Raw genomic sequence first — 13,008 nt, forward strand, 5'->3', positions numbered from 1 at the left:
GCCGGTGCGTGTGTTTATGTGTGTGTGTGTTATTAGTGCTCTTAATATCAATATGTTCCTAATGTCTCAATGTGCTGGCAGTTGTCGATTAAAGTGTTTAAGTGATGAAAAACATGTCTGCCCAGCGTGAAGCCAGTGTGTAGATGTTTCTGTGGCGCAGCTTTCATCCAAATGTTTTGTTTGACAGCCTCCAGCACAGCTGATGCGTCTAAACAGATGCCAAACTCATTTTTTCCACACAGACAGAAACACGCAATGAAGGTATCAAACCGTTTTGCCCGTATTCGGGTAATAGCTGCCGCGTTAATAAAAGGTGCATAATGTCGTGTCTTACCTGTGCGTTGCTCTGGGGTTTGATGCTGGAGAACAGCGCTGGGAGAGCCTGCGCACTGTATCTCCGCGTTTCTTAGATGGCAGCCTGTTATTGTAGCACAGGATGATCAGGACAGCGTGAACTGTTGCCGGATCCGCCACCTGTTTTTAAATGCCCGTGTTTTTCACACGCGCCGCAGATCTCAATCGGTCTTGATGTGTCTCCATCAGGCTATTGTTAATCCATTATCACGGCAGAGAGAGAGAAGGAAAAAACGCGAGCGGGAGAGAGAGAGCGAGTCAGTGCCCGACGAGATGCAGTGAGATTTTCTGATACATGTGACAATTCAACTACACATCGGAAAATTCCGTTTTGTTGTTACAGCACAAGTTATAGGAAGTGCGGCTCTCCCGGAGAAAACGCAGTAATTCAGCTGTCAGATGCTCTAAATGTCAAACGTGTCACCAGAAAATTAACTTTTCTCCTGCTACAATTGACTGAGGCTGGTTCCCTTCATAATTTCCAAGCGATATAGGTTACACCGCCTAACTGCGACTGGCCTCACGGAGGTCCGCCGGTGGGGGAGCGCTGTGATTGGTCGATCAGACTGGCGCTGATGAGACACTCAACTCCGAGCTGCTCGGCGCTGGTGGTCATTAGGCCCATTCAACTGGTGGCGTTCATCTTTATTCCCCTCCATTTCATTTCCATCTTTAATTGAATGACCCTGAAGGCATACGTTTTACTGGCTCCGGCAAAATAGGCTATCGGTCAGAGACTGGCTTATTGTTCTGTCAAAAAAGCAAAAGGCAGGGATGAGACAAAGCTGTAAAAACAAGGGGAAACTTACTAAATTAAAGCAGCCGCTAAATTCAGCGGAAAACCTCCGAGATCCAAAGAGTGTGTGTGTGTGTGTGTGTGTGTGTGTGTGTGTGTGTGTTTCTTCTTTGTGTGTGAGAGAGAGAGAGAAAAAGAGAGACACGGTTGCCACAGCAACTGTGTCATTATGTTGGTGGCAATTATGAAAGCGATGAAAACGGGGAAGGGGAGAGGATTGGCGCAAAAGCTTTAACACTGGAGCGTGAACGAAACTGTCAATTAGACCCGGACCTGCACCGGCAATTCAGAGACTTCTTTAAGTTCAGGACGAGCAGGGACAGTTGGAAATCTACGACACGCAAAAGGAAGAGTGGAGGAGAGGCGGTGTGAGGTTTGTAAGAGATGAAGTTGGCTCTTGTTTGGCTTCATTCCGCAGTCACATACACTAACTGCCTCCTCACGATCCTCAGAGCAACAGCGCATGAATGAAACCGGATTCCGTTTTTTTCCCCCCAGTAAATTTTAACCGAGGATTTGTGTTATGAATTGGAATTAGTGATCACACATTAGGCCTACCGGATGAATCATAATTAACACCATTACACTGTGTGACACAGGAAAACCAGCATGCGCTCCCTTTAGACCCCTGACCCAGACCCAGACCACATCATACCAAAGATGAATTTAATAAAAGAAATTCAAAGTGTTTGCTTTAAGAGAACAGCAAAGAAATCGGCTTTAGCATAAACTGGCGAGGATATGCCATGGAGGTGGATAGCAGGTGGAGAAGGAGGTAGGCACTTCCAAAAAGGGGCTTGGGGAAGGTGTAAAGGGTTATGTGGAGCCCCAGGTGTCTAAGGGCCTGATAATTACCTGCATGGCAGGCTGCTATTTCTACACAGGTGGGTGGGCTGCTGCATGTGTGCAGCAGAGGCTGGTGGAGCCCTTCATTAGATGGTCCAATGACGCTCTACCGGGTGCACTTTCTCTCACTGGTTTGCTGGGGTGGATGCAATTACTGATTTCCTCATAATGGTTATTCCATCACTGCAGAACAGGAGACCACTGTAAACAAAATTAAGTGCTACTATACGTCATCGAACAGCATAAGCTTCACCCTAGTATCCATTCCCAGAGGCCATACTGATACACACACACTGCAGAACAGCTACATTTTTACCATAATGAACAATTATGTATGCAAAGCATCAGCAAAGAAAAGAGCAAACATGACTCCTTTTTCATTTCACTTCTCGTATTTCAATGTTTTATTAATTTAAATAATTTAAAATGGACACAAAATATCCAGCCAACAAGTCTGCACAATGACAGGAGTTTCAGAGGCACCTTTTCCATCCAAATTAACACAGCGCTTCAGTGTGTTTCCTTGGGAAATGTAGGCCCCGCATGCATTTAGAACAGAGAGAAAACCTGCCCAGGAAACCCCGCCAGTGCAACGGGTCGGGAGACAAATTCTATCAAACGTGGAAAGTTTTCCTACTGATGTCTTCTCAGGTACCCAACATGGCTGGTCGGAGAGCTGGGTATTTGAGAGCACATACTGCTTTGTAGGGAAGCAGGGGTAGTTTAAACAAGTCACACCACTGTATGCTTTATACAAAGAATAGAGGATTCATTTTTTTATAAAGTAGTCTGGCAACCTACCCTGTTCCCTTAAAGCCACTGATCTAGGTCTTCACACACAACCACAAGACAGCTGAATATGAACATGTCAATTATAAACAACTTGAAAATACTGGACAGTGAAACAATTTTAGAAAAAAAAAAAACTTATAAAAAGGGGTTGAGATTCCATGAAGAGCATAACAGACTTCTTATACTCTTGCTAACTCTTTCCATACCTTTACTTCATTCAGATCACAATATGAAAAATACTATTTAAAAAGATGGTACTATTTTGTGTGACATTAACAACATTTCTCTCCTAATAGTGAACTCACCGACTTCTTGCATAATTGTAAGCAACTTCTACCGTTATTTCCTTTGAACTCAATTTGAAAACCTGACTTTATTTTAAAGTAACATCCTGGTGTAGACTCACAAGCCTGGCTGAGCAGTACACAGTACCATCACAGCAGCATTTACCAAGAAACACTTTAAAAAGAGCCGATATCAAGTCTGAGACAATAGTGGTTATGTCACATTAACGGACAGACATTAGAGGCCACGTTTTGCACAGTGAAACCCATCCCCTGTATCATTCACTCACACTAGGCCAAGAGCAAAATACAATTGACGGCATGATTTCCGCAGTGAAGGTGTAACCTTTCCTTTAAAAAGAGGAACAAATATTTGTCATCACGTCTTTAGGTATGGAAATAATTACCAAACTGCCAACAGGACAAACTGGTGGCAAAACAGAAGGTAAGGTGTGAGTACAAAGTGGACAGTCTGGATAGGTGGTAGAAAGAGTCAGAAAAAAAAGAGAACAAAAACATCGTCAGCACACTTCAATATTTATATTTACACACTCTCGCGCTCACACACATACACACACGTACTGAGAATTTCGCTGAGGTATTAAAGTCGCCTCAATGCACGCTTTTTATCTGCTTTCTTTTTCCCTGCTACATTATTGGTGCTACTATTACTGTTGCTATTGCTGGTGGTGGTACTGGCTCCATTAGCTCCATTACCCAGAGCTGCTGGCACAGCTGCTGCACTGGGCCCCGCTCTCTTCGTGGGGTCACCTGCGTGCTTCTTCGGCTGTGGGCCGTCATTAGGGTCCTGAGGTGCACCAGAGGTCCCGCCGGGCCCGCCCATGGCGTGGATCTCTGTGAGCAGACGAGCTCGGGACTCATATTCTGCATAGTCCTCTAACAGCAAACGCCCGGCCTCTTCATTCAGAGCCGACTCTGGGTTCGGATGGATGAGAAGACACTTGATTGTCTGTGGGGAAATAAACAAGATGGAAATGTAAAAAATAGTGGAGGCAACACAGCTGACACTCAAAATAACAAAGACTGATGGTCCCTCTTACAAGTAAGACATGTCTGAGGCCGAGTTCTGCCTTCCAGTCCCTCTTCAACACGTTGACACAGATCTCTCCCTTGTGGCCCACGTTGGGGTGAAAAATCTTGGTCAGGAAATACCCCTTGGGTGGAACCGCAGGGAAGTCCTTCCCGAGGACCAGACGCATTCGGAAAACGCCACCAGCAAATGGAGTTCCCTCTGTCAAAGCATAAAGAATTCATCTCATGAACAGTATGTCCTGACGTTGCCAAACTCGCTCCAGAAAAAGAAAGAGGGTCATAGAGCGGCAACTGAGTCAACTAACAGAGAAATTCCAAGTCAGCCACAGATCATTTAGTTAGAACCCCTTGTCTTTATCATAATCCATTAGGGTTAATGTTGAAAACTGTCATACACTCTAATGAACTGACTTGAAAATAATGAGTGGAGAAAGCAATATGTCAATTTTAGATGCAGTTTGTTTGAAAATATCTGATACCAATACTAGTATTAGTACCCAATAAATAAAAAATGATGCAGCGAAGTTGCTCTGTGGAGGAGTTAACAACATGTGGACAAGGGTCTGGCTCTTCAAGGTCCACTTAACAATAACAAGGTCTGAAGCAATTCCCTCATAGTCACAAGATAGCATGGACATGGTTGGCTGTGTGGTTTAAGTGGGTTATATGTCTCACATGTAATTAGCAACATCTACAAAAGCCAGAAATAGAGCCTTTATGCAATAATATGTAAATGTTTAAGGAGCCATGGGAAAGAATAATTTCTACTTTGTAAAACTGATGCATTAATGCACATCTCAAGGAGTTGTTCGTCTAATTAGTAAATGATGCCAAAAGTAAATGTAAAAGTTCCATAAAGCTGGTGGCAGATCTTAACATTTAAGCTTGGATAGTTAAGCGCCAACTATCTAAATTGGTGGAGCAGACAACTGTGACATCTTAACCATCATAAGTGAGAGAGGTAAACAGGCGAGAGCTGCTATTACCTCAGGATGATGATAAAAAGCTGGTCATCAAGAGACATCTGTCTTCACTGCCAAATAGTTAAAGATATTTTTGTTTCTATGTCCGATAAAATGTCAAATACATGTTCTGTGTATTGACCTTTCTGTAATTCCATTTGACTAGAGTTGCAGATGTTTTTGTGGACAGTGAGACAGTATACTATGCTAAGAAAACAGTCTCATGGACAGACATAAACAGATCCAAACAAATACTGAGATATGAAAGACACTACTGTGTGAAATTTAAATGAATAAAAGACAACACAGGTGATCTATCGCTGTGCTAAATAAACTGTTAAGTGTCTTATCATGCAACAATTGCAGATAAGCTAGGTGCAGACCAGTGTGAGCTTCAATGCAAAAATTAAAATGAGTTGTGCGGTGTGTTTTAATCACTGCAATCCTTACCTGGTCCTTCAATGGCTGTATGCAGTTCAGTTATGTCTTCCTCGCTGGGATAAATCTTGATACCCTCAGGCGGGTCTGCTGCTAAAGCTGAAACCTCTTTGTAGACCAAGCGAAGAACATGAGGAGGCAAATTCTCCACATTGGAGTTCTGGAGAGAGACAGAAGGGCCAGTTAGCCAACTCCGGTTGAGCATATGTACAAAAAAAGGCCTACCACAAGGGAATATCAGCCATATTTTAAAAGGGGGTATTTTGACAATGTTGAGAGAAATAGTCAAACAACTTTACTGACACCATTAACTTACTGTCTGAAGGAGAAGAAGTTCACCTTAGTGGACAGAAAATAGTCAAATGCACCTATGTATTGGGTATATATTGATAATGGCCTATAACAGCTTAAATTGCCAATATTTGACCAGCATAATAATGCAACTGCCAAAAATATATACCATTCAAGCAAGTATTATGATTGGCAACCTGTTTTGCACCTGCATTTTGACTATGATTACTATGTCCACACACATTGTGTTTTTAAGAATAAAAATTAAACAAACATCAACTATCACTATCGATCCAACTGGCATAAGACAAACCTGCCATCAACATCCACTGAGATGCTCTGTCTTTCCCTCTTGCTGATATGGGCTTCACACACGGCGTAATTTTCTATGTTTGGTTGCTTTTCATCAGTTGTTGCTCTTCACTAACGTTATGCAGTCATAATAACTTTAATAAGAAACCTTGATCTATTTTGGGTGAGCTACTAAGTTCTTAACGTTACACCACGTAAGTCTCCTCATAGAAGTCAAACAAGTTGTAACTTGATTTGTTTAACGTAAGCTTATCTGGCATCAACACAATCACAAAAGCCAGGTAACATTAACGTTACCATAATGGTAAAGTAAATGAAACGTTCATTAGCGACCATCCAGTCGATAGGTAACTTTAACGTTACGTTAGCGTTTCATTACCGTTAGCAGTACTAGCCTAGCCTCAGTCTGATAACGTTAACGTTCATGTTAAAGCTGTGCGGTGTCTTTAAAATGTGTGATGCAGTATTTATTATGGCCAGTTTATTTAATAAATTCTACATATATAGATGACGCTTCTTAAACAACACCAGAGCCTCCAGCAAGTAGACACAATCCAAATTAAAAGCTCGACGGCTGGCGACGGCTAAACATCGGATCAAGCTAGCAGCTACTCCCGTTAGCCCTTAGCAAATAGCTCGGTCATCAGACTTACCATCTTCAAACGGAGTTCTACTAAGGCGTTGGATGTCTGGCTGGTGTCGGATATGTGGAGACTTTTCCGTAATGTTTGAAAAAACTATCTTTCATGAAAACTTAGCCGGGTCTCACTGGGTCCGGATCTTTTCTTCTTTTCGTTGACACAGGAACAAAAATACGATCTTCAGTTTAACCTACTACCACAGACCAATGGGCATCTTAGTGACATGATACGTCGGAAAACGTGAGCCAATCATGATACATCATTGTCGTTGCGTCACAGTGAGGCGCCCTATCAGCCACACAGTGTCGAAAATATGACTGATGCTAGTCAGCTATTGGTCCGTTTGAAAAACTCACATCCCCCCGAACAATAGTGAGAAGATGATTCTGTTACATGAAATATACCATAAAAACCTACTTACAGTTGAACCAAATACATGTTCAAAAATGTACATACAGGATACTTTCACAACCTAAACTCTGATTATGTTTAGTTTAGTTGACATTACAAGAAGGAGTACATTAAATAACAGACAACTACAAAACATGTCAGGGATATCACAATCACGTCCAAGACTTATTTCCATTGAAGTAGTAGATGTTGGGTAGCAAGATGTAGGAGTCGAAGTGATTGGGGGTAGTACCAATATCACCATGTGGGCCTAACAAACGTCTAGCTATTCAATCACTAACTTTAGAATAACTCAGGGGAGCCTCTTTTAGTGTTTTGTTTTTAATGTTGCTTTATGCAGTGGTGGGAGAACTTTAACTTAAGTAAAAGTAGCAATACTTCAGAGTAAAACTACTCCATGGGCAAATAAAAGTCTTGCATTTATTTACTTACTTAAGTAGAAGTACAGAGGTATTAGCAGCAGAATTTCTTTAAAAAATCGAAGGCAAAAGTACTCATTAGGCAGCACCACCATCATCTTCAATAACCAGGCTCAGCACTAGAGGGCGCTTCAACATAGCGTCCACAGTCATGAGACCTGACCGCCTGGTGTATGGGGAACCTTTGTGTGCAGTTTGCTATATCCAAGGACATTAGTCGCCTGTAACATTTATTTCATTGTATTTTATTTGAACTAGTCAAACAGAATCACATCAAATCATTAAGTGGACGGATTTTCCTGCGCTGCCTTGAATACCGTAAATGGGCGTGACAACCGCACAACAAAAACATCACAACAAAAACAACGGATCTGCTTCCGGTTTCTGGATGTAACTGTCAGACTCCAGCATCTTTTTAACGGGGAATCGCTTTATCAGCAGGTCAGTAGCTTCATTTCGCTATTGTTGATTAATAATAGTTCACTTTGCCGTTGTTTTGCAAACTGTCAGCAACCAAGTACAGAGTGTAAACAGTAGGCTGTCACAGTCTAGCCTCCGTTACGGTAAGCTAACGACTTTTAAGTTATCGTTAGCCTGAATGGACTACAAACTGTGCTGCGCCTCTACTCCGATAGCTAACCGGCTAACTGTATGTTAGCTAATGTTAACTCTGTTAACGGTTCTTCCCCTGTGTACTTGTGTGTCGTAAGGCATTAGTATGAGCGAAGGAGAAGTGTTTCATGAGAAGCAACGATTGGAGCTGTGCGCGATTCACGCACTCAACAACGTGCTCCAGGAGCGGGTGTTCACCAAGGAGACAGCCGATGACATCTGCAAACGGTAGGGTAACGTTTTGATAATGTATCGGTGTCTGCTAACATAGGTGCAGAGAGTGAGAAAAAAACAACATATTTATACAAATACTCAAAGTATGAATCTGAGAAACAGTAGTTAACAACAGGGGGCCCATTTGTGACCTCAGCACTCCAGACATTACTCCATACTTTGGTTTTGGCTATCAAAACGTTGTGTTTTACCTGTTGTGAAGCAGCTGGTTGTGTCTTCACAGTTACTTTTTGTGATCCCACAGATGTCTGCTTTCTATCCCGAATGATAAAAATGTTTGCCGAAGGTGATACAAACTTTAAAATCAAATATTTCCACACACTGCACTGGCCACTGACATGGTATGCCATAGCAGGCTAGAAGAGTAGAGAGGAGTGGTTCCGTTTTGGTTTCGCCCCGGGCAAACATTTTATCATTGGTAGACTGGTAGACATCTGCGGGCTCAGTAAAATACCTTTGAACATCTAACCTGCTGCTCCATAACAGGTGAAAAACAAGTACATTTTGATTTTCTCCAAAGGTTTGCACAGGGAACGCTATGTGACTGAATTATAGAGTAACATAGGGATGTTCAGGTTGTTGTTCACACCCTGACCTGGTTTCAGATATAGCAGTAAATGCTGTTAGATGAAAAACTATTCCACTGACTGAATTTCTTGAAACAGGAAATGCAAACTAAAATTTAAAGCACTGTGTTCTATCCCATCGCTTCTGACTTAATTGACTATGAGACAAGATGATTTATCAGCTTATGACCTTGTCTAAAGAATTTACCGCATGAAATCCTGTGACTTCCTTGGCACACAGAAACTTTGTCAAGGTTGTTGTAAACAAATACAGCGGGGGAAATAAGTATTGAACGCGTCAACATTTTTCTCAGTAAATATATTTCTGATGGGGCTATTGACATGAAATTTTCACCAGATGTCGGCAACAACCCAAGTAATCCACACATACAAATAAATCAAAACATACAAGTCCATAAATTAAGTTATGTGTAATAAAGTGGAATGACACGGGGAATAAATATTGAACACCATTGCTGAAGAAAAAGCATGATGAAGCTCGATTAAAGTTTGCTGCACAACATTTGGACAAGCCTATGAAATACTGGGAGAATATAGTCTGGTCAGATGAGAGCAATATTGAACTCTTTGGATAGCACACACCATGTTTGGAGGAGAAATGGCACTGCACGCCACCCTAAGAACACCATACCAACAGTGAAGTTTGGAGGTGGGAACATCATGGTGTGGGGCTGTTTTTCAGCATATGGTACTGGCAGACTTCATATAATTGAAGGAAGGATGAATGGAGAAATGTACTTAGACATTCTTGGTAAGAGTCTGCTGCCATCTTCCAGGATGCTGAAGATGAAACGAGGGTGGACATTTCAGCAAGACCATGATCCCAAACACACAGCCAAGGAAACTCTCAATTGGTTTCAGAGAAAGAAAATAAAGCTGCTAGAATGGCCCAGTCAATCACCCGACTTGAATCCAATTGAAAATCTATGGAAAGAACTGAAGATCAGAATTCATAGAAGAGGCCCCTGGAACCTTCAAGATTTGAAGACAGTTTGTGTGGAAGAATGGGCAAAAATCACACCTGAGCAATGCATGCGACTAGTGTCTTCATACAGGAGGCGTCTTGAAGCTGTCATTACCAACAAAGACTTTTCTACTAAGTATTAAATAAATTTCAGCAAGCGTGTTCAATACTTTTTCCCCGTGTCATTCCACTTTATTACACAACTTAATTTATGGACTTATTTGTTTAGATTAATTTGTATGTGTGGATTACTTGGGTTGTTACCGACATCTGGTGAAAATTTCATGTCAATAGCCCCATCAGAAATATATTCACTGAGAAAAATGTTGATGCTTTCAATACTTATTTCCCCCTCTGTAACTGTTATTCAAATAAAGGGAAGCTATGAAAGCAAATGTAGCCGTATCCCAGTTCATTCACCACAGATGTTGGGCTTGACATTTAAGCCCAGAGTGGAGACATACACACAGAAAAGTGAACAAATGAAACCTCAGAATTCATTGATTCCCAACACTCCTGGCAAGAAGAGGCCTTCCCACCAATAGCCACATTTAAAATGGAGTTGTACCAAGTATGTGGTGGACTTCCATTTAAAATGCTCTATCGCTCTGCTGCTCCCTCTCTGCAGGCTGGCTCCACAGTGTGTGGTGAACCCTCATCGCTCCGTGTTAGGCACGGGAAACTATGACGTCAACGTCATCATGGCAGCACTACAGAGCAGGGAGCTGGCTGCAGTGTGGTGGGACAAACGCAGGTGAGTGAGACACACTTGAGCCCTGAGAGCTGAGAAACTTTAAGCTTTACTGCACTAACATGTCCTACTGAAATCTGAAAGGCATCATTATGTGTTTAAGGCACATCCCATCCCAAAACACATATTACTTTTCATTTCCGGGCTTGTTCAGTTGGTAGTGCTATTACCATGGGAAACTGGTGGAAGATAAATAAGTTTGTTTGGAGTTTGGAGATTAAAAAGCTATTCAGAATATCACTAAGCACCAGCTCCTTGTGTCAGGCAATCAAAGAACAAATGCATCTTTTTAGACTCACAGACAGACGCAGAGATATCCATTTCTGCACAAGTAGCAGACCTTGATACTAGATCATCATGCAATCCAACCCCAAGGCATGTTGCACTGAAGGCGTGGTTCTCACTTTTTACCTACGGTCTTAATCATCTCCAGCTACATGCAAAAATTAGGATTTTATTTCGGGAAATTTAGGAGGTCAGTAAGTGCAGCAGAAGTAGGTGAGATAGGTAAACAGTCTATTGGAACATTTCACCATGAAATATCTCCTGAAACGTGCTGAACATAACTTATAAATAACTAAGAATATATCTAACATCTACATCTCAATATCTCTCATACAGGACAGTTCAGAGCCTCTGCATGTCAAAGGTCCAGGGTTTTATTCTCAATGTCCCATCACGGGTATCTCTGGGGATCGTGTCCCTCCCACTCCGACGGCGGCACTGGCTCGCGGTTCGTCAAGTTAACGGACAGTACTACAACCTCGACTCCAAACTGAAGAGCCCTGTCTGTATTGGGGGGGAAGCAGAACTATGGTAAGAATGTGCATTTCCATCGTGTGTGTGTGTGTGTGTGTGTGTGTGTGTGTGCGTGTGTGTGTGTGTGCGTGTGTGTGTGTGTGCGTGTGTGTGTGTGTGCGTGTGTCTGCTCCGAGTTAGATCAAAACTTGGCTTTTGTGTGCTGCTTGAACTCTGTCTCAGCGAGTGAGTCATGCCACATGAGCGGTCACATGGGCCTTACCTCACTGTTTGTTTGTGTTAGAAGGCTGCACTCTAGTAATCTGCCCTCTGTCCGTGTCCACAGTTATTCTAAGCCTTTCTCCACTGTCATCCTTGTTTCTCTTTCAGCACATTTCTCAGTGAACAGCTTTCTCAGGATGTGGCAGAGATGCTCCTGGTTGTCCGGCGGGAGGTGGAGGAGGACGCTTCATGGCTGAACCCTGACAACCCCAAGAAGTGATGCCTTGGGACAGGACATACCTTTTAGATAGCATGAAAAAAAAACTCTGGGAAAATGACAGACTTTTTTTTTTTTTTAAACAAACACCTCATTACAGAAAACTCTTCAGGGAATGCACTAAAATACATTTAATACCTTCACACAGAGGAAATTCCAAAGAGAAGCAGAGATGGACGTTTACTCCTGAAATGAAGAACTGTTTTGATTGTAACAGCTGTTGTTCTGATATGACCAATGTATCTGCGTTGTCCTGCTTGTGGTACCTTTGTTGTTGGTAACACTAGGAAGGTGCATCTAAGTTAACAAAGTTTCAGGCTAGTTTGATGATACTAGAGTTGTGACATATGACTGAACTTGTACTGTTTTGTTGTAGGACCATTGCCATGCTTGTGCATGAAAAACCATCTGAATGAGCATAACTGGACTACTTTGATTACTAAAACATCTCCAAGATGAAAATGGTTCAACTGAATTTGCCACGTAAGATATCATTGTCCCAGACTTTTACGATCGAGTCGCCAAAAGTAGGTTGGTATGTACTGTGCGTACAGGATGGTTGCGTCAAAACTGATCAGTCATCAAGCAGCACCTTAGTGCACCATCTCTTCCCTTGACCTTTGTTGTAAACCTTCTATGCACTGCAGATTTGTTAGCACCGTTTGTCTTTGTGTGTCCATACAGGCACAGGAACTGTGAAAGATGTCACTTGGTGATGCTTTGGAAGGACTACCAGTGTCTTTGCATGTTTTCTTCCATTTACTACAGAATTTTGGACATTTTTCAAAGCGTGCCACAGGTTTTTAGATTTTTAAATGTGGTTTTGTTATCCTCCAGGCATCCTTTGTTTTCCTTTCGTTTCACTTTAGTATAAAAAGACTTAGAGATTTGAAATATGGTTGAGATCTAAAATCCATCACAATAAACACAAGGAATCCCCTTTTGTTTTTGTCAAAGGTATGTTATGGATGTGTGGTCATGCAGCTGAATCCACACAGTAATGAAGCTTTGACAAAAGAAAAGC

The 13,008-nt window shown here is 42.0% G+C and overlaps 2 protein-coding genes across 2 annotated transcripts; one reads left to right on the plus strand and one right to left on the minus strand.

The window, feature by feature from the left end:
- Positions 1 to 3,603: 3,603 nt before the first annotated feature.
- On the minus strand, positions 3,604 to 6,030 carry ube2s (ubiquitin-conjugating enzyme E2S). The gene is made up of 4 exons (XM_070911825.1): positions 6,025 to 6,030; positions 5,538 to 5,685; positions 4,134 to 4,324; positions 3,604 to 4,042 (listed from the first exon to the last, which is right to left on the minus strand). Exons 1-4 carry the CDS (start codon positions 6,028 to 6,030, stop codon positions 3,674 to 3,676), a joined length of 714 nt encoding a protein of 237 aa, XP_070767926.1. The 3' UTR covers positions 3,604 to 3,673.
- A 1,930-nt stretch (positions 6,031 to 7,960) lies between these two features.
- josd2 (Josephin domain containing 2) lies at positions 7,961 to 12,108 on the plus strand. The gene is made up of 5 exons (XM_070912118.1): positions 7,961 to 8,040; positions 8,310 to 8,439; positions 10,625 to 10,750; positions 11,369 to 11,563; positions 11,876 to 12,108. Exons 2-5 carry the CDS (start codon positions 8,318 to 8,320, stop codon positions 11,985 to 11,987), a joined length of 555 nt encoding a protein of 184 aa, XP_070768219.1. The 5' UTR covers positions 7,961 to 8,040; positions 8,310 to 8,317; the 3' UTR covers positions 11,988 to 12,108.
- The last annotated feature ends 900 nt before the right edge of the window (positions 12,109 to 13,008 follow it).

The sequence above is a fragment of the Enoplosus armatus genome, chromosome 9 (assembly GCF_043641665.1).
Source record: "Enoplosus armatus isolate fEnoArm2 chromosome 9, fEnoArm2.hap1, whole genome shotgun sequence".
Taxonomy (NCBI): Eukaryota; Metazoa; Chordata; class Actinopteri; order Centrarchiformes; family Enoplosidae; genus Enoplosus; species Enoplosus armatus.

Excerpts from the sequence above, each read along its gene's own strand:
- ube2s (XM_070911825.1), bottom strand. Across the intron at positions 4,325-5,537 it reads TACAGCCATTGAAGGACCAG|AGGGAACTCCATTTGCTGGT; the intron begins GTAAGGATTGCA and ends ATGCTTTGACAG. Across the intron at positions 4,043-4,133 it reads GCCTCAGACATGTCTTACTT|ACAATCAAGTGTCTTCTCAT; the intron begins GTAAGAGGGACC and ends ATTTCCCCACAG.
- josd2 (XM_070912118.1), top strand. The coding sequence starts at position 8,318 with ATGAGCGAAGGAGAAGTGTTTCATGAGAAGCAACGATTGGAGCTGTGC. Across the intron at positions 8,440-10,624 it reads GCCGATGACATCTGCAAACG|GCTGGCTCCACAGTGTGTGG; the intron begins GTAGGGTAACGT and ends CCCTCTCTGCAG. Across the intron at positions 11,564-11,875 it reads GGGGGGGAAGCAGAACTATG|CACATTTCTCAGTGAACAGC; the intron begins GTAAGAATGTGC and ends TTTCTCTTTCAG.